Genomic DNA, 23848 nt, shown 5'->3' with positions numbered 1-23848 from the left:
TTTCTATCACAGATCAATTCCTACTTTTTCTTGATGGTGTAGATTTCATAGAATCATTTATTTTCTGTTGTGTTTATTATTTAATATTTATGTACTCATTCACTTTAAATGTTCATCCAGTCCTTGTACTTTATGGATGAAACTCCAGAAAGCGGGGACCCCCATCTGTTACTGCTGTGGAGATCTACCCCTACCTTTTATATTCTGATCAAACAGCGGGTCCTAGAAGTGGATCATTGAGTTTGTAAGGAATTGTTTTCGGAGTGTTGCTTCTTCTTTGGATTCTCTGTTGTGTTTTTTTTTTTGGTGATTTGTCCTCACAAACCAGAGGGTTTCAAAGTTTTCTCTACCTTGTACAACAATTTGATATATTTTGGAACTTTTTTTTTTTTCTTGAACTTTTAAAGCTAGATCCTCTTCTTGTGTTTAAGCAGGCCAAAGCCTGCAGGTAGTAGTTGTTGGGCACTAGTTACCTACAGTTAAGACAGACTAGTAAAGGTCCTGACTTTCTCCGTGGATCATTTTGAGTGCCTCACACCCCTTCTGCCATATTTATGATTTCAGTTAGTTAGCAGGCTAATTTAGAAATAACAGTTTAAATTAATTCACATATTTTGGGATGTGGGAGAGAAATTAAAGTATGTACAATGGGCAAGCATCATACAGGCAGCAATTGGGAAAACACTATCCAATGGATCCATCCTGTACATTTAATATTCTTCTTTTTATTGTTGTTCTCATATTTTAGAACCCATCCATCAAATTTCCAATCTCTGCAATCCAGTTCAAGATTTGATAAGTCTGTTTCAGCAGCACTGCAAGCACGATAATAAAACCCATCTTTGTGGTGTAAGACAAAACTAGATTATATGAATAAGAATTCATGCACACATGAGGAGAACATGCAAACTCCACACAGGCAGCAACCATTCTTGGTATGAGAAGCATTGTGTTTCAGATAGTATCATTTCTGAATTTCATACCACACTTAACCAAATCTAATCAGAATATCTTAACAGGAGTGAGGAAGATATTGGAGTTCCTGGCAGATGCAAGGGTTCGTTGTTGTTGTGTTTGGTATTTTTATCTAGTTTACAGAAATTTCACCTCTCACATTTTGCCCCAAGCATGTTTCAAAATGTGCTGGGGTGAAATGTGAGGGGGCAACTTATCTGGACGCCTTTTTATCTTGTTTCATTTTGAATTGAATTCTTGTTCACTTTGTTAAAAATGTGTGTAGATCTTTTCATTGTAAACTGTAGCATAATGTGTTTGAATGTGCCCAAGCCTACAATAGACTAGTGGGTTGTTGCATACCACTCCTTGCTGCCCAAATAGTCTCTTACTCTCCATATACTTTAATTAAAAATGGTGATGAAGAGCTCCAAAGGTATTTTGATAAGGATATGGCTTACAACGATAGATAGATAGAAATGAAAGGCACTATATAACTGATATATAGTGCCTTTCATTTCTATCTATCTATCAGTTATATAGTGCCTTTTATTTCTATCTATCTAACTGATAGATAGATACTAAATAACCAAAAGGTTTCTTTTAATTTGTGTATTGGAAAACCTGTAAATCTGTTAATCCTGCATCTTCTAAATCTAAGCACCTCAATAGACAGAAACAGGTTTTGGATATTATGACATGATCAGTTCCGCTGCACCAGAATTTCCTTCTAGTTTCTGACCATGAACATGAAATGGTCTCTGCATTCTTTCCTAGCCCACAAAATAATGATTTCATTTTTATTTTAAAAATAATTAGCTTCTGACAAAAATGAATATTTCTGGGTTTTAGTGTCTTCATATGGAGCATTATCTTACAAAGTGGTAGCTCCATCACAAAGGTCAGAAGAGCCTTTAATGAAGTTGATAGATCTGCTCATAAATCACAGGCTTCTACTCCAAATAATGAATGCAGTTAAAAACATTTGTGATATTTGCAATACTACTGTATGTCATATACCTAATTCATTTTGATGATGATTGAGATTATTAACTTTCACGTTACTAATTTCAATTACATTTTTTTCCCAGCTCATAATGTTGCTCAATAGCCACTGACAACTGTATGAGAGTTTTCAGTATGTTGTTTATTGACTAAAGTTGTGTTTAATGTGAAATGATTAACCTACTCTGATACACTCAGAGAATTAAACCTGTACAGTCTGAAGCAGAGGAAAGAACTTTATTTGTCCCCGGGGTAATATTTATATCTGAATATATTTACTTGCTAAGGGTAAAATGCGGTTGAAGCCGTTATGGTCTTAGCATATTTCACATTATAATTAAAATGTTCCTTTATTGCTTCATTTAGCATGTTTAATGTAACTTCTATTCAAAGCTTGACAACATACTATAATTTTATATGTATGTATGTATGTATATGTACTGTTTCAGATTTCAAAGGATATTCTTAATAAGTCACTATCTTAGTTCTGCCAGTCACACCTCTTTTGCTCTCTTATTTGTTTTTCTTTGTCCCAGTTTTTATTGCACATCCCAGCTTTCATAAACAGCACTTTCTGGATTTGGTGTACAATGGAAATTGCATTTTCACTGTGGGATTTTTCTACTGACAAGGTTTATCTCCTATCACCAGTGCTCATCACATTGCTGGTCCCACAACATACAGCACCCATTATTTTAAAACAGTAAAATAAACAGAGAATCAGCAAGGAACACATTTAAGATGTCCATTTGAAACTCAGTCAAGAAGGATCTGTCTGCTTTATAACTTGCCATTCTTACAACTGGATATAATGACTGAATTCAAGCTCTCCATGGAATAGTTCCAAGCCTCTCCATAGTTCAACATCTTCAAGACAAACACTTCTGTAAGCCCTCTGAAGTAGGAGACTATGGCTATAGGTTTACTGAAGCAAGAAATAGACAATTGACTTCTTTTAGTATTTATTTCTGTTCATTCCTTGGCAAATACTGTATTCTGAACAGATCCCAATCTACACTTAATTTAGCCTTAAACTCACAATGTCTTCACACTCCTCAAGTCATTTTGTGCTGCCACTTATGAGACATTGACAATGCATTTCCAATCAGTTAACTCCATTCCAGTAGTATGGTCCTGGCTCACCTGAAGAGATTCTGTGTCTAAAAAAAATAACTTGTCAGTTTTATCAGTCAGAAATTTAAGTCTCAATTTTCATATCATATAACATATCAATGTATAACCCTCTTAATTCAGTTCAGGGTCAAGTGGATCAGGACCTGTTCTAGCAGTATCAGGAGCCAAGGCTGGACAATCCAAAGACAGAGCTCATTATATACCACACTAACAGGCATATCTGAAATCACAAAAGACATTTGCAAGCTAGAGAGAGAGAAAACACAGTACAGATGATGCAGACTCCACAGCGATGATGAAGTGCTACAGATTTTGAGCCCACTCTCTTAAAAATAATGGTTCCAAAATAGCACTTTACTGGGGTGTGTGTTTCCTCATAGGGTCATTGCTTAAGAAATAATCATTTCATTGTGTGAAGAGTTATTTGTGTTTTAAATATTTTTGGGGGCTTTGAAAAGATGCCCAATATGTGGACAATATAGAAATCCTTACTGAAGCCTACCTTGAAGGATACAACAGATAAGGACAATTGGAAATTCAACTATGTGTTATTGTATAAAGCAACAGTCATTTTAAAATCAGGAACCTTTTGGTATTTCACAGGTCTGTTATCATCTGTTCATTGTTATTTATGGAGCCTGTCAGAAATCTAAATGAAAAAAATGAAACCTTGCTATGGATAGTCTTTTAGGGAAACAAAAATGTTCCCCCTATGATACATCTTTGAATAATCACTCTGGCATGTTTATTTGGTTAGATCTGCATGAGAGCACCAACCACTATGCCACTGTGCTTTCCCTTATTCCAATTTTAGAGAATTTAAAACCTACTATAATAATAGATACCAACATTAGTTTAAAAATGGAATTAATGAATTAGAGGCTTTATTTTAGATCACAGTTTACACCAGTTTTCCAATATTGCTATCATTATTATTACCACGTCATACTCTCTGCTTTTTTGAAATAGCAAATATGTTAACAGATATTTTTTTCAAATATGCGTGTTATTAATTCATTTTCTTATATATTTCACTTTATTTATATTTTTGTTTGAACTGTACACTAATAGCATTTTCGCGGTAATAAAAATATCTTTTAAACTTCTGAGGTTTCATGAAAGATTTAAACGTATACTAATAAAATAGTCACGAAAAGGAAATATAAAGAAACCTAGCAAATTTGGTTTATCTAATGTTCAAATGAAGCAAAATTAATTTCCCATGATATCTATGAATATTTAGTTTCATAATTAAATAACTTTATTTAAGAAGAAAGTAAAATTAAAATGAAACATATTATAATTAGGGTGACACTTAATGAAGTACTACCAGTAATTAACAATCTCAAAGAACAATGTTTTGGTTCTGTAAGTCTGTTAGAGGGAGTGCAGTTCTCCTTTCTAACATTAGATGTCGCTGCTCTCTTATAATGTTGATACAGTCATGTTGCACAGTACCGTGGCCCACCTTCAGGATGAAAACGCAGTTGTCCCAGAAGGCTCATAAAAAGGAGAAGAAAAACAAAATAAATAAAATACAGGAAGGACAGGAGCTCAGCGACTCGACCTCCCAATAATCGATTACATTAAACTGCTTTCAACGGGAAGGTTTTTTTTTTTTTTTTAACCTTTGGATTTCAGCTTTACTTTCATTGTAATCAATGGCAAACCGGGAGGGATTTTTTCATTCTCTGTTGTTCTGTTGCCTTTTGGACCTGGCTATCGGACAGATTTCATACTCGATTCCAGAAGAAGCAGATCCGGGCACTTTTGTTGGAAATTTAGCAAAGGATCTGGAACTAGACATTCGCGACTTTGAAGCCCGTAGTTTTGGGATTGCACCGAGACGTAATATGAAGAAACGCTATTTGGATGTAAATACCAAAACAGGAATTTTATTTATTAGCGAAAGGATCGACAGGGAGGAGCTGTGCCCGAACACTGACACCTGCGTCATACACATAGAAGCTATCGTGCACAACCCTTTGCATTTATATCGGGTGGAGATCACTGTTGTGGATATCAACGACAATGCACCATCCTTTCCCCTGGAAACATTAACTCTGAGCATTGCAGAATCAGCCATCCCGGGAGCCCGTTTTCCCTTGGAAAGTGCCTCTGATCCAGACGTGGGTACAAACTCTCTTAAATCCTATACTCTGAGCACTAATGACTTCTTTAACGTAGATGTACAGACTTCTTCTGATAAAGGTAAATCAATTGAGTTGTTGCTAAAAAAGGCTTTAGATCGAGAAAAGGAACCGGACATCCATTTAGTGTTAACAGCTTTTGATGGAGGCAAACCATCCAAATCTGGAACCGTACTCATAATTGTTGAAGTACTAGACACAAACGACAATGCTCCTGTGTTCACACAGTCTCTCTATAAAGCTTCAGTGTATGAAAATACACCTGAGAAAACTGTAATAATGAGGTTGAACGCTACGGATGCGGATGAAGGTTTGAACGGGGAAGTTAAGTATTTGTTTAGTAAAATGTCACCAAAAACTATTTTTGATACATTTGATATTGATTCTCGTACAGGAGAAATTTATCTTAGGGGAACATTGGATTTTGAAGAAACAAATACATATGAGTTTCATGTTCAGGCTGAAGATAGAGGCCAAATACCAATGGTGGCACATTGTAAAGTAATAGTAGAGGTAATAGATGTTAACGACAATGCTCCAGAAATTACTGTGTCCTCCCTCACCAGCACCGTCATGGAGAATACGCAAACAGGCACCGTGGTTGCGCTTCTTACAGTGTGGGATAAGGACAGCGGCAAAAACGGAATTGTACGATGTTACATCACGGGGAAAACCCCATTTACGTTACGCCCATCTCATCACAACTATTATACGTTAACTACAAATGAACCCCTGGACCGTGAAACGGCACCGGAATATAACGTTTCCATTACAGCAAGTGATGACGGTTCTCCGTCACTTTCAACCAATTTTGTTGTCACCATATACATAGCAGATGTTAACGACAATGCGCCGGTGTTCCCCAAACCAGTTCTTACTGCATATCTGAATGAAAACAGCCCACCAGGGTCCACCATAATCACCATTTCCTCCACTGACCCTGATCTTGGTGAAAATGGTCAAGTAACATATGCCTTAATGGAAGAGACTTCGCAGGGTGTCCCAGTATCTACCTTGGTTAGCGTGAATTCTGCCACTGGAGACATCCGCTCAGTTCAATCTTTTGATTATGAACAGGTAAAAACGTTTCACTTTAATGTCATTGCTAAGGATGGCGGTTCTCCATCACTTAACGGGAATGTGACTGTGCATGTGTACATCCTGGATGTAAATGACAACGCCCCTGTGATGCTGCCGAGTTTTGCCAATGGTGGAGAACACCGTAGTGAGAGTATCCCATACTCTGCTGAAGCTGGATATTTAGTTACTAGGATACGGGCCTATGATGCAGACGCTGGATATAATGCCTTGCTATCCCACTACATAATTGAAGACAGTGTTACTGGTCTCTTTGGCATCAACAGAAACACTGGGGAAATTAGGACAAAGCGACTTTTGCGTGAAGAAGACTCCAAACAGCAAGAACTAGTTATTGAAGTTAAAGATAATGGAGAACCTGCATTATCGACCACCACAACCCTCACTGTACTAGTGGTTGATAGTGCCTCAGAGCCACTTTCAGACTTTAGACAGCCTTCTAGAAAGGAAGACAATTTTTCAAGTTTTAATCTGTATTTGCTGATCTCGATTGTGGTGGTGTCAGTAATATTTCTCACAACACTGTTTGCTTTTATCCTGATAAAGTGCCACAAGAGGGATGACTCTTACCATTCATATGGGACACACATAGTTTCTTCTTATCCAGATGGAACTTTGGTTAATTTACAGAAGCAACGCTATGACACGTGTTTAACTGCAGACAGAGGGAGTGACATTTTACTTTTTAATACAGTTCCAAATGGGGAGCTTGTCATAAATGGGACAGGTTCCTGTAAATCATCCAAATGGCCTGGCAATCAGAAAGCTTTCAGCTTTGAGGTAAGAAAAAAAAAAAGAGCTAATAAGTTTCTAGCATTCATTTTAAATACTTTCTACAAATTTGGGGAAAACCTTGCATTTGATTTTCAAGGTGCAGTTGTTAGAAAGGATTTCCAAATAATGTGCATGTTTGATGTTCAAATGTGGCAAATGGGTTTATGGCTGTCTCTGCTGTAAATATATACAGCTCTTAAAAAGTAAGGGTGCCAAAGAGGTTCTTCATAGTGATGACACAGGGGAACCATTTTGGCTCTCAAAAGAACAATTCACACAAAAGCTCCAATTTGTTTAAATCCATAACAGGAATAGTCTGATATTAAAAGGATTCTTGTTGCATACAATCATAATGACTGAGTTCCGCTATTTTGATCTGTTTTATCCTGCTTGGTAGCTTACAATCTTAAAAATCCTGGTTCTTTAATGGCACTATATGGTTCTTTACTATGATGTGTGGTTCCTTGAAGCTCCATTGCTTCACCTAGCACCATTTCATTCTGAAAATATATTTTGCAGACGAAGCTGGTTCTTTGTGCTTTAAAAACTTCCTAATAAAAAAAAATGTATGCTGGGCTTCAGGACAGTAACAGATTAAGAAAACCTGAACTCAGCCTGTGTTACTGAATGTGTGCAATGAGAGCCTTTTTAAAATCATAAGCCATTGGTATTTCACAAATTTATGGGTTATTTACTGTGTGGAGCCTGTAACAGATCTAAATAAATAAAAGGTTCTTTCTGGGGCCTTCATGTGAATGGGTCTTTTGGGAACCAAAATTAGTTCCCCTATGGCATTGCTCTAAAGAACCATTTTGGCACCTTTATTTTTAAGAGTGTACATCACATAGTTCTGTTTATTCCACAAATTATGAACCATTTTAAAGCCCAAAGAACCAATTTCATATGCAAAGACCCCTTCACAGAATTAAATGGTTCCTTGTCAAGTAATGGTTCTACAATGTACCACACAGCCAGTATGCAATTATTATATTGAAGAATGTAATTGGTGTTGAAGTTTGGTTAGATTAATATAGTAATAGGTAATTATGCTTTCTTTTGTTTTCAATTGGAAATGCCTCTGAAGAAAAACCTGCTCCCAAATTGTCTCCCTCTGGTAGTTCCCATATTATATATGTCTTTAATTAGAGTGCCACAACAAATAAAAAAAAAAAGTGTTAAAAACAAGAAAAGATAAAATACTGTAGGTAAAGGTAATTTCCACACTGAAAAAATACAGGCACAGATATATCTAATAAAGTACAAACAGAGGCAGATCTGATGATTGAGATCCTAACAATCTTTGTGTTTCTGCCTTTTAAATTAGGCATTTTTAAAATCTTTATCAGGCTGATGTGGTCTTTCAATAACTTGTAAATAACTTCCTTTACTTCTTGGGTAGTATTTACAGACTTATGTATAAACTGCAATTTAAATGCTTTTTGTTTAATACTCTTGATCAAAATTTTATGTGATACAGTTTCCATCTCCAAGCACACAGGTACTCAATTATTTTTAAAATCACTTAAGAATATAGAAATATAGTATTGGAATATTCATTGTAAAAGAAAGAAATCAGCATTTTACATTGACTTTTATATAACATTGATTTTATCAGTAGCAGATTTACAATATGAAATTCTCTTTACAATAAATATGAGAAATGAAAGGCATAAGAGTCTCCGTTTGCACTTCACCACTGACTCGTTATGTAAGTCCATGCAGGGTATTTAACTTACCTGTATCTGTGTAGTTAGATGCTATAGTACTGTGCGTGTAAACTATTTTGGGTTAGTGTTCATAAAGTACAGAAACTTGATTTTTGAAATCATGAGGCCTTCTGGTGGTTCAATTCAAAATTTTATGACTACAAATTCAATCCTCACTGCTGAATACTGTGTTGCCTTAGTAAGCTGTACCTATAAAGCAACTTGTAGTGCTGTTCAGTTTATTAAAATAATTTTCATCTTGACCATGCACTTCCTCAGTTTATGGGAGTGAATGTTTGTCTAATGTGCTCAATGCAGTGACCCATAGACTATCAGCTCCTAACACTGTACATAAATGATATGTGACATTAGCTATCCTAGATACTATTCTTAATTGGAATATTAATAAATATATCAAATATTTCTCCTCTGTACACTGACTATTTAAAGTGAACAAGGAATTAATGTCCTTTTATCTGAGTCTGTCATCACTTTCAGCTTCATTGCCTGGTTTAGGTTTCTGATGAATCAAAATTAAAAAAAAAAAAAAATCCATAAGATTACTAAACATGCAGCTAAAGTTATTGGTTATTGGAGCGGACATAGCTGATTTGATAAGTATTTGTTAAAAAAAGGGAAATTATCTTAACTGTAGACAGACACCCATTACACCAAAAACTACAGTAAATCATGGAGGAGAGTTGCTTTAAAGACCCACACAAATTGCTTTAAAAATGTATTTCTTCTCAGTGCCATATGTCTTTCTAATAGGGAATATCAGAAATACTGTAGTAAATATTTCCAAAAGTGTAGAGATTTTTATATGGTCATATAACCATTTTAGGTAAAAATGCATTCTCAAACTGCAGAAGTAGTTAACAAAAGTAACTTTTTACATGATTTAAAAATTTTAGAATTTTTGTGTATGAACCTGTCTTACATCCATCCATTATCCAACCCGCTATATCCTAACACAGGGTTACAGGGGTCTGCTGAAGCCAATCCCAGCCAGCACAGGGCGCAAAGAACGAACAAACCCTGGGCAGGGCGCCAGCCCACTGCAGGGCACACACACACACCAGGGACAATTTTTAGGATCACCGATGCATCTAACCTGAATGTCTTTGGACTGTGGGAGGAAACCGGGGCACATCTATTTGTTAATTATTTGTGTGTGTCTGTGTGTTTGTCTATTATCTATGCAACTGAGATAGAAAATGTCATGTTTTCTTGTGTACGCATGTCTAAATAAAAGCTTTGAACCTACACAGACACACTCACAATGAGAGCAACCTTTTGCTTTCACTATGATTGCAATGTCAGCTGTTCTTAATGGACGAGTGTTGTGTCCTTTAGCATTTACATAATTATGTAATGGTTTAGCTGGTAGCTACTGCTTGCTCACTCAATTAATCTTGATTTCCTTCTACACAGATTCATAATGTTCATTGAAGGAAATGCTTTTCAAAGTAATTAACATAATATTAGTTCTGGATGCATAAAATAATGCATCGATAAACATATAAATCAACACTGAGAGGAAAGGGCAAATAATTTGTCAGAATGACAGTATGGATGAACAAACTGATCAATTTAATGATCTTTAAAATATGAAAAAAAGGGATAAAATTGTGTTATGTTTTGAAATAAGAATTACATTTTATCCCATCTATTTTGATTGCACTAAATTGAAGCAGAAAACATGGATGAATTGCACTGCTTGGATTTCCAACTGGGGTGTCTTCTATGTACAGGTGACCCATTTATCATGTGCTCCAGTGTGTACATTTATAAGAATAAACCACATAATAATTATATTTTTTTGTAAATTGCTTACCCCATGTGGTTTTTATAGTGATGGCCAAGAAAAAAAAGTTTAATCCCATGTTCTAATGGGGAACGGAGATAAAACCATTTCTGTCTAGTCATCCAACTGTATGCTCAAAATGAGCAAACCACATGCATTTTGGTAAAATATCATCAAACAAGAAAGCAAGCAAACCTCTGGTCCTCCAAGGATCAAGGTTCCAGCCCCGGCAGGTCACAAATACCAGGAGGTTTCCATGCTGCATGTGCTTGATGCCCAGCAAATGCTGCAGCTATCATTCTTCTTCTTCCTGTCAGCTTCTGCAATTTGTTTCACAATCAGCAGATGTTGCTGCTCTTTTCTTTCTGCAATATCAACTTCTCAATTAGTCCACCTATGCTCTTTTGAATTGAAGATCCACCTCTCCCTCTCCCTCTCATTCACTGGTCAAAAGTCCTATCTCTAATTTAAAATCACAATCCCATGTGAACAGGTGTCCCGTTTATGGATTACTTTCATTTTCCAGAGGTATTTAGCAATATTTTAAGAAAAAAATGCATGTGATTTGCACTTTCTGAGCATACAAAAGGATCACTCAACATATGGATTATGTGACACATGGAGAACAGTTTTTTTCCCCCATAGAAGTTTTTCATATTGTTTGATGTTGGCCGGTTTATCAGAAATGTTTTTATTTCTGTTCTTCATGTGTGGTGGTGTGATTTCTAACATATAAATACTTTATCTTTTAGATGCCACATGGGCTGGATGGGCATCCCAGCCAGAAGAGGGGAGGTTTCCTTACCCAGACGGGAGACTCCTAACAAGCATATAGGCATCCTGGCTGGGGGAGGACTAGGAAGGATGCATGGAAAAGCATGGACGGACAACCCAATGAAAAGAAATGTTGCCGAGTGGTTTTTACTTCCCCAGCACACTAGATGGCAGCAGCCCTGGATATCTGTGCCCAGTGGCAAATAAGTAGGGCATGCCAGGAGATTTAGTCTGGCAGAGCAGCCCTGCTGGGGCACTGGGAGCCATAAGAGGGCGCTGTAGGGAGACAAACACCCTGTTATAAAAGTCTTCCGTGTGACCCATCTAGCGTACTGGGGGAGAAATAACCCCCCAGTGACATATTTTTTTTTATCGAGCTGTCAGTCCATGCTTTTCCATGCTTCCTTTCCGGGTCTGATCTCTTCTTGCTCCCCTGCCAGGATGCCTATATGCCTGTTAGGAGTCTCCCGTCCGGGTAAGGAACCATCCCCTATTCTGGCCGGGATGCCCATCCATCCCATGTCGTATCTATAGTCTTTATTTGCAAACTAGGGAAAGTAAAAGTAATTTTTAGTGTTTAAGGAGGCACGTTTTATTTCAATAATGAGAACAACAGTGCTTTGATGTTTACCTAACCAAACTCCCCAGTGTTTTGACTCAGGACGAGGAATTTTTGGTAAAAGGAATGAGCATCAGGCCAGCTTGGCAAGTGTGACTGTGTTTGGACTTAGAGCCTCTAAGCCATTCACAGCAGGAAGACCATAAACTGACTAAACAAAGCAATTGGGAGACGAGTTGTATCCAAGCACTTTCATTGGCAAATGGCCAGGAAGCGACATATAAACTAGTTCTATTGGGCTAAAGTATGGTTGTTTATGATTGGTTTTGAATTGGAGGACATTCTGTACTTCAACACTCCATTGGTTTGTGTTTGTCAGAAGAATGGTATAAATTTGGTCATCTTGCCTTTACCTCTCCCACCTGATGGTCATAAAGAGAAGACCACGATGAAAACAACTCAATCTCAGCAGCCATAAGGAGACAGGCATGTGTCCTGTTTCAATACTCTATTCAAAGGCTAGGTGGTAGCAAAGTAAACTCGGCTGAAGATAAGCCGAGAGCTGCCTATGAACGCAAGATTCACTGCTGCTTAGGCTCTAAGGGTATGGTCTGCCAGTATTCACTTAGTATTCTACTTCCTTAATATTTTTAGGCATTTGTATCAATAATACATTAAACATGTAATAATAATACATAATTATACATGTAACTCCTGCCTATTTTTTTTATTCTGTCTGATTGCCCAAGGTAACAGATGTAGAAAGGAAGTGAGGAGAAGTGCTAAAGTACCTGATCACAGAGTGCTAAGTGTATGGGATCACAGACACTTTATTAAGGTCTGCACAATAAAGAGTATAAAAGGGGAAAATAGGGTCACCAAAGGACCTTGAACAAGAAAACGCCATTAAAACATGGGATTACATTTTTTTTTTTGGTTATCACTACTAAGCACACGGGATAATTAACACAAAGCAAAAATATAATTTTTGATGGAGTATTCCTTTAAGAACTCTTGTTTCTGGTCATAAAGCAAAGGTTTCTTCTTTGCTGGTGATGCAAAATCGGTTCAATGGGTGTGAATTGACTCTGCATCTGCCTGATAGCCTGCCCAGTGTTAAGTCTTGTGCCAGGATTGACTCTAGCTCTGCACAACAGCATGTCAGTATTTTTTTTAACAGTAAAATCAATTGACAATTCTCTGTTTTGTTTGTGATGCCAACAGAGCATATCTAAAGTGGAACAGATGAAACAAAGAGAATTTTAGGCTTCTGACACTGTTGAGCTGCAGGCTTTGTCAGTAATGACTAGCTATCATGTGTTTTAACATGTAGTTTTTAGAATTTATGTCTGGTTTTCATGACTTATTCATATCATTTGTTATATTTAAAAGGAATGTGTTTAAGTACTGTATGTTAAATAATGATTCTGACTAGAAAAAATTAATTTTACAGTTAAGTGCATCAAACTTTTCTGTTAGAAATTTATTTACCAGGATGGATTAATTTAAGTTGTATCAGTAAAATGTATAGTCCTGAAATGAAATTCTTAAGCACAGGGAATACATTTGAGGAAAAGCTGCAGCCAACCTAAAATATAGATTACATCTAGGGTAGGAAATTTGATGTAATGACTAAGACATTGGACTTTTAAGACTTTTTTTTGGGGGGGGGGGGGTTGTAGAAACAAAGTGGTGGTACTCGATGCATGAAAAGAGAGCTGGGGAAGGGTGCAGGGTTTAATAGTCCCCCTTGGTGGCACAGAAGCACACCCATATACACACACTGTACCATAGAACAAGGGGTTGGGGATGTCCCCTTCTCGGACGTATGCATACACTGATATACAGAAGCTGTAGTGGAGAACGGGGATTGTGGGGTCACCCTTGGAAGTACAGCAGACTCCGTGAAAGGGTAGAATGTTTTTTAAATATGGGTTGATATAATGGGGCCAAGTATGGATACAACTACTAGTACTCAAAAGACAAGAAGGCATGAAAGGGGAAATGTCAGTATGCAGTACCAGCTCACTTCAAGAACTGGGTGCATGTGTATCTTTTCTTTGGTATTGTATTTATGTTGATTGTTCTGAGAAGACATGCAAGTAATAATTTCATAATACTACGTACCCATGACAAATTTTAAAATTGCTTCAGTTCAAGGTTGAATCCTGTGCCTTATCTTTTTGCTTCTAAAGTTGTCAACTTTCATCACTATGCCTTGTTTTCCTTTGGGTACTCCAGTTTTCATGCCACATTCCCTAGAATGTGTGTGTCAAGTTTATTGCCAGTTCCAAAAATGTCCTGGAGATGGAAAGGAGGTTGGTGTGAGTGAGCTATTTGATGGAATGATTGTTGTGTGCTTTATGCATTTGTGCTTTGGCCTCCTGTGATGCTGAATTGCATTAAGTAAGTTGAAAATTTTAGATATCAAGGTAGAGTTAATTGGTTGAAGGGCAGTTCCACAATCAGTCATTTCCTAATGGGCGTAGTCTTGAACAGGGTTGTGAGGGGCCACTGAAGTCTATCCCAGCCAGCATAGGGCACAAGGCAGGAATAAACTCTGGACAGGGTGCCTGGCCATCGCAGGATGCGCGCACACACACACACACACACACACACACACACACATGCTGGGAAAACCTGTGGGTGCACAAAATGAACATGGATGAAACACTCAGTCAGACTGAAGTCTAATTACTTGGTGCCATAGCAGTCATTTTTATAGAGCTATCGTGGAGTCCATTTTATTGAGTAAAACAGAAGGCAGCAAGACGGTTTTAGATGTAATAGAGCAGAAGACACAAACAGGGGTAATCGTTGACTGAATATACTTTAGCTACTTGTAAAAGTGTCAGGTACTTCTTAATCCAAGATTAAATCTGTACATTATGATGGCTGCTCAATGTGTAAAACATATAGACAACAGGTGGAAACTTTCAGTTTAACTTTGTCTAAAAATGGCTTATACTGAGTAATTAACTGGAGCAATAATGGGTCAAAAATATCAAAAGCAGAGGAGAGTGTAATGATTTAGAGGAGAAACTGTGATGTCAGTGAAGTGACAGATATTGAAAGCACAAATACCAACAGGCAGGAAAGAAACATACTGTGGCAGTTACAGTGGCAGAAAAAAATGACAAGATTAATCTACAACAAAACATTTGAACAATGTTACCCCAAGTAAATCACTTAAGTCTCACACTTGAGGTCTGCTGGTCTGTGACAGAGGAAGAGAGCAGAAAGCCAGCTGTTTTCCTTCTTTTTCTATTACATGTAATCAAAGTTTCTCGAATATCTTCATTCCTGTCTCCCCCTGTGACAAAAGGAAGCGAAACATGGTGTGTGAATAGTCTGTTATTTTCATGACTCTTTCAGACAGAAGATAAACCAAAAAAAAAAAAATTGCTTTCACGCAGTTAGCACCCTCTCCTGGATGTTTCAGACACTTTCTTGCAGTTGCTACTTGCATTTTCAGTCGTTTCTAGGAATTCTCAGGCTCTTCTCTCACTCTGCCTCACTCTGTTCACTTTGACCCTAATCAGCCCTTAGGAATTAAAAGTCTAATGAAGGTAATTTTAATTACTAAAGTGGCCTTTTATGAGGGAAGAAGTGCAATGTTCCAGGTGATTGAATGATACTTTAAAGCACTGAAAATATTAAAAAGGTACATTTTTTAAATACAGTAAATTTGTTCATTTTTGAGTCCTCATTATCCACACTTTAATCTTAATATTTCCAAGTACAATGTATTTCACAGAACTTAGTATGTAACTGCATGTGCAGTTACAACAAAACATTCTGTAGATTAAAATTTACTTCAATTACAAAGTAAATACTGTGTGTTTACAGTCAGATGTGGAGTAACATCAACAGCTAAACAGGCTGTTGTCATCAAAATTTTTGTAATGCATACTGGGTCTACATTTCGCATGCACTAAAATGTGCAACCCTATGTCACCTTCTAATATCTAGGCATCATGTTGCTAAAATTCATACTGGTTTCCAAAAACATGAAATGAATTGAGAGCAGTTGATCATGTATGTGTGTAAGCATATACAAAAGATCTGTTTTCAATAATTCATTCATTCATTTTCACAACCTACTATATCCTGAGTAGTGTTGTGTGGAAGCTGGAACCCTTCCCGGCAAGCATAGGGTGCAAGGCACAAACAATCCCTGGGACCAGTGCATTGCAAGGTAAACATACAGACACATGCAAACAAGGAAATTTAGTATTGCTAATTTAGCTAACCTGAATGTCTTTGGACTGTGGAAGGAAGCCAGAGTATCCAGTGGAAACCCATGCATACACAGGGAGAACACACAAACTCCACACAGGAAAGAAGATGTGTTTTCTTCAGTGTAAATCTCAGATGCATTTAAAAATCACACTATACACTAATTTCTGATTTCTGTAACATTACTGTTATCTCTAAATTTTTATGGATCCATACATTATCGTGCCCACTTATTTCAGTTCAGTCACTTTGGCCAAAATCTGTCTTTCTATAATAAGCACAATGCAAGTCACATTGTAAATGCAAATAAAAATAAATGTTAAATGAAAGAACCTTCTGTAAATGGGGAGCCATTCCATCTTGGGGGACACTTACCATTTAAGCAGACTAAACATGGATGGATGGATGGATCAGAATTCACACATCACTGCCCCGACATCCATCCATCCGTTCATTGATCCAATGATTTATTCTTGATTTGCTGTAACACACAAAGTATGGCACCATAGGGTGGTTCTCTCATTAAACAAGATAAGCACTTCAAAACCAAGAAAGCACAGTAGGCAGGCACGACAGATATGATGACAGAAACACTGTAGTAGGTAAGATAAAGGGGGAAAACAAAAATTAAAAAAAAAAAAAAAAAAGTCTGTTCAGCAAACACTAAACAGATTTGGCAATTCAGTTAATCAATCCTCTCAACTCCTGCTACCATTTTGAGATGCAGACCATACTGTCAGGCAAGGCAAGAACAGGTAAACAATGTCAGCTCTGTATGTACAGTGTGTTGACATACAGTTATGTCCATAAATATTTGGACAGAGACAGCTTTTTTCTAATTTTGGTTCTGTACATTACCACAATTGAATTTTAAAATGAAACAACTCAGATGCAGTTGAAGTGCAGACTTTCAGCTTTAATTCAGTGGGGTGAACAAAATGATTGTATAAAAATGTGAGGCAACTAAAGCATTTTTGTAACACAAGCCCTTCATTTCAGGGGCTCAAAAGTAATTGGACAATTGACTCAAAGGCTATTTCATGGGCAGGAGTGGGCAAGTCCGTCGTTATGTCATTATCAATTAAGCACATAAAAGGCCTGGAGTTGATTTGAGGTGTGGCGCTTGCATGTGGAAGATTTTGCTGTGAACAGACGACATGCGGTCAAAGGAGCTCTCCATGCAGGTGAAAGAAGCCATCCTTAAACTGCGAAAACAGAAAAAACCCATCCAAGAAATTGCTACAATATTACAAGTGGCAAAATCTACAGTTTGGTACATCCTGAGAAAAAAAAGCAAGCACTGGTGAACTCGGCAACGCAAAAAGACCTGGATGTCCACGGAAGACAACAGTGGTGGATGATCGCAGAATCATATCCATGGTGAAGAGAAACCCCTTCAAAACAGCCAACAAAGTGAACAACACTCTCCAGGGGGTAGGTGTATCGATATCCAAGTCCACCATAAAGAGAAGACTGCATGAAAGTAAATACAGAGGGTGCGCTGCAAGGTGTAAGCCACTCATAAGCCTCAAGAATAGAAAGGCTAGATTGGACTTTGCTAAAGAACATCTAAAAAAGCCAGCACAGTTCTGGAAAAACATTCTTTGGACAGATGAAACCAAGATCAACCTCTACCAGAATGATGGCAAGAAAAAAGTATGGAGAAGGCATGGAACAGCTCATTATCCAAAGCATACCACATCATCTGTAAAACACGGTGGAGGCAGTGTGATTGCTTGGGCATGCATGGCTGCCAGTGGCACTGGGACACTAGTGTTTATTGATGATGTGACACAGGACAGAAGCAGCCGAATGAATTCTGAGTAGTTCAGAGACATACTGTCCGCTCAAATCCAGCTAAATGCAGTCAAATCGATTGGGCGGCGTTTCATGATACAGATGGACAATGACCCAAAACATACAGCCAAAGCAACCCAGGAGTTTATTAAAGCAAAGAAGTGGAAAATTCTTGAATGGCCAAGTCAGTCACCTGAGCTTAACCCAATTAAGCATGCATTTCACTTGTTGAAGACTAAACTTCAGACAGAAAGGCCCAGAAACAAATAGCAACTGAAAGCTGCTGCAGTAAAGGCCTGGCAGAGCATTAAAAAGGAGGAAACCTAGCATCTGGTGATGTCCATGAGTTCAAGACTTCAGGCGGTCATTGCCAGCAAAGGGTTTTCAACCAAGTATTAGAAATGAACATTTTATTTCCAGTTATTTAATTTGTCCAATTACTTTTGAGCCCCTGAAATGAAGGGATTGTGTTCAAAAAATGCTTTAGTTGCCTCACATTTTTATGTTCACCCCACTGAATTAAAGCTGAAAGTCTGCACTTCAACTGCATCTGAGTTGTTTCATTTAAAGTTCATTGTGGTAATGTACAAAACCAAAATTAGAAAAATGTTGTCTCTGTCCAAATATTTACGGACCTAACTGTACAGTGCACAGACAGACAACTATCCAGTAAGCAGTAGAAACAGATCCAGCCATTTAATAGCATTGCAAACGTGTTGACTAACAGACAAGACATATTTAGCTATCTAGACAGCACTGGTTATGGGCAAAATAGAAGACAAAATGGCACAAAGATAGATATGTTGACAGACAGGATGACACATAGATGAAAGGGCAGAAAGATGATACTGCTCAGAAATGACTGCACTGTACAAGTATTTAATCAATAAGTGTTTTATATTGTGCCTTTCACATGCACATCATTATAATATCCACCCATTCAAATAATAGAACATTATGAAATCTGCTTATCCAGTTCAGTGTTGCAGACAGCTAAAGCCTACCCTGGAAGTATTGAATGTAAGGAATAAACCAACCTTGAGTGTCCCACCAATACATTGCTGGATCCACTCATGCACTCTGTAGGCCAATTCAGAAAGGTCAATTTCAGAGAGAACCAAAACAAGACCAGATGAAGTGTTGAGATCTCCTGGAAATCCATGTTTAACGGCAACAATGTTAGGCAAATTAAACAAAACAAAAAAAATGGAACAAAAATATCATTCCATGGTCTTTAGATTGAGGGCTTCTACAAGCTTGTGTGGCGATTAGATAATGAATGTTAACTTCTGGGTGTCTCCTTTTGTATATAGGGAAGGGACTGGAAGAGGTGGAACTTCCTGGATGGTCCAAAAGTGAGATGAGTGCTCTTTTGTGAGCTCCTCCTCTGTTCTTAGACATAAATAAAAGCATTAAGTGATTGAGGATGTGGGTAGTTTGTTATAGAAAGCACACACATGCAAAATCACTATAATTCAAGTTTGCATTTAACCTAACACATTCATCTTTGGTTTGTTCTTAGGCTGGAGAAGGAAGAGAGGCTGTGCTTCACCCAAACTTGTTCACAGTTTGGGCTCCTGCACTAAGCCTCCACACTCCCGCAGCACATATACATGACAGTATGTAGGAGTAAAATTGGGAGTATCCTGGGAAAAACCTTAGCAGTCACAGGGAAAAACACAAAAGAGACAGCATTTGGGCACAATTGTGAATCTATCAGCACTAACTTTTGCACCCCACCCTGTCTCCAACCATCCTTTATCAAATTTGCTTAATTCATTTTAGATTAACTCAAGCAGCATTGTGCATAAAGCATTAACTGTGGATGGCAGTAGTTCATTGTAGAACACAGTCAATGCAAAATCATTATAATTCAAGGTTGTATTTAAATTAACACACCCCTCTTTGTATTATAACAGTAAATCCAAAGCAAGCAGTGCAAGATTCATGTAGACAGATTCCAGCACAGGACTCCTGAGCCATGAAGCAGCAGTACTATCATTGTCCTGTCATCTCTATTTTACAAAATAAAGCAGCACACATTTCTTATACAAGAAAACATTGCATACTCATGACACAAAAATGAACAGAAGCACAGAAAAGCAAATTTAGAGTTAGCAAGCATCCTAAAATTTAAAAGGCAACTTGTCGATTAGCTTACCAGATAAGCTTGGTAAACCGTATGCATTTATTTGTGAGACTTCTTATATTCTTAAATGTAGCTGGCTGCATAGCATTGCAGACAGACAAAGGGATAGATGACAGGACAGACTGAAGGAGCTGGCCACAATACATGGCGGATAAATAAGGAGAACCAGCCATTCAAAAAGCATCAGAGATAGCAACAGACATAACATGCAGAGGGTGCTTCAGATCAAAAGATAGGAAGACAAAGCTGCTGTTGCTTATGTGTGTTGTTGTAGCACTTTCCCTGACAGCAGGGTCTAATCTCAAGACGATAGTGTGAGCCAAGAGGACAGACTTTATGCATATTATATTTCACCAGATTAATTGCTTCCTTGCTATTTAGTCACTGACATGTTTATTTTCCCCCACATTATTATTCCAGATGAAGCTTGATTAATGTACTTTGGTGTTCAGATATTAAACTCCTCATCAGCTATGGTTAACTGAGTTACTTGCTTGTTATTTCCACATATTTAATGAGTTTCTTATAAAGTGACAGGCCTGCTTGACCCTTTCATCTTCCTCTCAGTTCTGCACATCAATCTAAATCTCAAAAAATGGAAGTAAGGTACAGACTGCTTTTCTCATTAATTAAATTCCAAAACAACTGCTTTCAAAAGTGTCTCTCAAAAAATGTTTCCTCCGATTCCTATTAAAATACAGAAGGAGTAGCAGTCTTGCATCTTCAGACAGAGCTTTCACCATTCAAATGTCGATCTAAACATTTTACTGCCTGCACAGTTGCTGAGCTCAAGATGAAAATCCTGTCAGCTGTCCTTGTGATCACAGGCACCTCCCGTCCCTCCAAGCAGGCTGTCATGTGCGCTTATTGCCTCTTTCTCCATCGAATATTTATCTTCTGTTCACACCTCATGATGCCAACGAAGAAGTCTCTGCAGTCTTTAATTTGTTTTTTACCACGTATAAGCCAGCTGGAGTCGCCATAAAGCATTCACTTTTTAAGCTTGGTGTGTAGGCAGTGACTGAAGATTCTTTAACAAAATGCTTACTGTGCCCTTCTGTTTATTGGGTTAAATGAATCCAACCCAGAATCTAATTTCATCCAAAGGATCTGAAAGACAAAGCACACTTTACTTTTTACTAATTTTACAAGTAAATTAAAATTACTGCATGCTCCTCTGATTCATTGATTCACTATTAAAATAAAATTTAAAAAAATTTACACAGACAATGTAGGGTAATAAAGCATGGAGCCAAGTTTAATCTCCTGCTGCAGCATCATGTTTCATGTGGATTCTGATATTAGCATCCCTTTCCATTCAAGAAATGCAGTTGCCATACTTCCATTCGTCCCTCCATTTTGAAGCTCATCAATTCAAAGCCACGAGAAGCTAGTGCCTATCTTTACAGGTTTAAATGGGACACCAAACATCAAGGTATAATAACATACTGTATGCACCTATGTGACTCCAATTTTGTGTCAGCAATTAATCCACATAGCTTTGGGTTGTGCGATAAAATGAAAATACCCAGAGGATACCCCACTGGCTTGGTTTGTGAACTGTTGCTGTGCTTGTTTAGGAGCAGAGCTTGCTGTTCCTTCTAAAATGTGTGCTTCCTTCAAATGATGCTCAAAATGAGTAAGCCACAATAGCATAAACACCCACATTCATTCAGAATGAACTAGGTTAGAGTTATCAATTAAATCACACATCTTTGAATGTGGGTGAAAAAATCCCACACCAAAATAAGGAGAATATGAAAACTCTGGACTCAGCTGTGAAGTAGCAGCACTAAGCATGGTGTCACCAACTCAAAAACTGAAAAGGTTTTGTTATTACTTTATTAATCATTCACCAGGCACCTGCATTGTCAAAAAATGCTAATTTAGTCCATGTTTTCCAGATCAAGGTTATGGGAAGCGAGTGCCCATCCCAGCATCACTGGGTGCAAGGAGGAATGGCTGGTCAGTCAATCACAAAATACAATTATGCTCACACACACACACACAGAGACTCATCCACATTGGGCCAGTTTATGGTTCCTTGTTAACAGAACATAAATGTCCTTCGAATGCGAGAGAAAAAACAGAACCTGGTGGATAACTAGCTCTGCTGATTTATTAGTTGTTTCTAAGCATCTTAAGGTCCTCAAATTAGCATCTTTAAGATAACAGTTTACTGTTCATTGTGCACGGAGGCCTTTAGGTTTAAAATTTTAATCACCCTATAATCTCATGCGGGTGAGGGGAGAGACAGCCTCACCCAATAGTAGTAGTACGATAGTGGTATCATGCTACAATTGTTAATTTACAGACAGGTATTATCCATCTTTTGGACTTGCTTGTTCAATTTAGCATTGCAGCAAGTCACAGAGTCCAAATCAGCAGCAATGTTGACATGGTATCAATGCAATCTGAAAGGAGCACCAGCCTATCACACAAACAAAGTTCTTCTAACCCATACTCCATGACACATAGATAATTAAATTGTTTCTCTTTGTGGTGAAACAATAGTTGTTAAATTAGAGCAGATCATGTGAACAGGCAAATATAAAGATGGTAGCCCAATGAAGAATTAAACACCTTGGAGGTTACGACGATATCTCCAACTCTATTGCTTTGTTCTTTTATTATGAAATAAATATAATTGACAGTGTTTGAAGTGGAACCAAATTGCTGTGTCAAATTACTCTGTTTATGGTGATACACTACCATGCAATCAAAGAGCATAGGTACGTCAGAAAAAAGGTGCTGATGCTCTAGGTAGGTCCCTCATGAAACTGAGCGCCATGAAACAATACCATTTGATTGAAGAGGGCTTGGTTGTTTGAGGGTCCAAGTGAAACTCCTAGTGCCACAATACAACACCTTTCAAGAACAAGTTTTGGGTTCTACATGAAGGTTTAAGTGCAGTAGGTATAATGTATACAGTACTTAAGAAAACGTGATGATACTCTAGGTAGAAAGAGGTGAACATAATCTGGTCCAACTCAAGCACTGATTGTTGAGATATACATGAAAAAAATTGAATGAAAGATGGATATTTTTTGTGGATAGGAAAAGTAAACCAATATATTACTCTGCTCTGGTCAGAGATTTGGGATATTAAAACCACTCCAGTGCACGGAAAATCTCCAAATCACAATAGGATTTGGGGAATCCATGTGTAGTTTTCTGAAAAAATACTAATATTCAACACCTCTTAATTTGTTTAAGTGGAGTTCGAATTCCTGTTATTCTGTTGTAATCAACGTACTATCACAGGGACCAATAAGTTACACTAAAAAACTTTAGTACCTACCATTGATAAATATACTGGGGAAGTCATTTAACTTATAATGCTCGTACTGCATTACAGCAAATGCAAAAAATGTAATATGCCAGTAGAGAAACCTTACGCTAAAATATTAATAATGTAAATGTCTTGTTTATTGTGATAGACAGCATGGCAGTGATAAGGCTAATGACTTGAAGCCAGAGGGCCTAAGGCCAGTTCTTAGTTCGTTCATAGAACAGAAATCACTCTTTAACCTTATGTTTGTCAATATTTTCCTGGGTTCCCCGGCTTCCTCATGAATACTAAGGATGTTTATCCTAAGTAAAAGGGCTCTAAACTGGCTCAGTATGAGCGAATAACAGTATGTGTTTATGTGTGAGTGTACACTTATACATTACATCAGCGCTGGTTTCTGCTTTGGCTAC

The 23848-nt window shown here is 37.6% G+C and overlaps 1 protein-coding gene and 1 long non-coding RNA gene across 47 annotated transcripts in view; one reads left to right on the top strand and one right to left on the bottom strand.

Moving 5' to 3' along the window:
* LOC114660357 (protocadherin alpha-C2-like) overlaps positions 1-23848 on the top strand; it is a 480950-nt gene that overhangs the window by 403638 nt on the left and 53464 nt on the right. The window contains exon 1 of one of the 46 annotated variants that reach the window (XM_028813018.2): positions 4554-7121. The exons of the other annotated variants lie outside the window; for them this stretch is intronic. Coding sequence (XP_028668851.1) covers positions 4755-7121 — 2367 coding nt within the window. The 5' untranslated portion in view covers positions 4554-4754. Of the gene's footprint in view, positions 1-4553; positions 7122-23848 lie in introns of those variants that run through there. 46 annotated transcript variants of the gene reach the window in all.
* Positions 20074-23848, bottom strand: part of LOC114660360 (uncharacterized) — an 80618-nt gene continuing 76843 nt past the window's right edge. The window contains exon 3 of the long non-coding RNA XR_007936297.1: positions 20074-21256. This is a non-coding gene — a long non-coding RNA (uncharacterized LOC114660360). The remainder of the gene's footprint in view (positions 21257-23848) is intronic.

The sequence above is a fragment of the Erpetoichthys calabaricus genome, chromosome 11 (genome assembly GCF_900747795.2).
Source record: "Erpetoichthys calabaricus chromosome 11, fErpCal1.3, whole genome shotgun sequence".
Classification (NCBI taxonomy): domain Eukaryota; kingdom Metazoa; phylum Chordata; class Cladistia; order Polypteriformes; family Polypteridae; genus Erpetoichthys; species Erpetoichthys calabaricus.
This window is presented reverse-complemented; position numbering and strand designations above follow the sequence as displayed.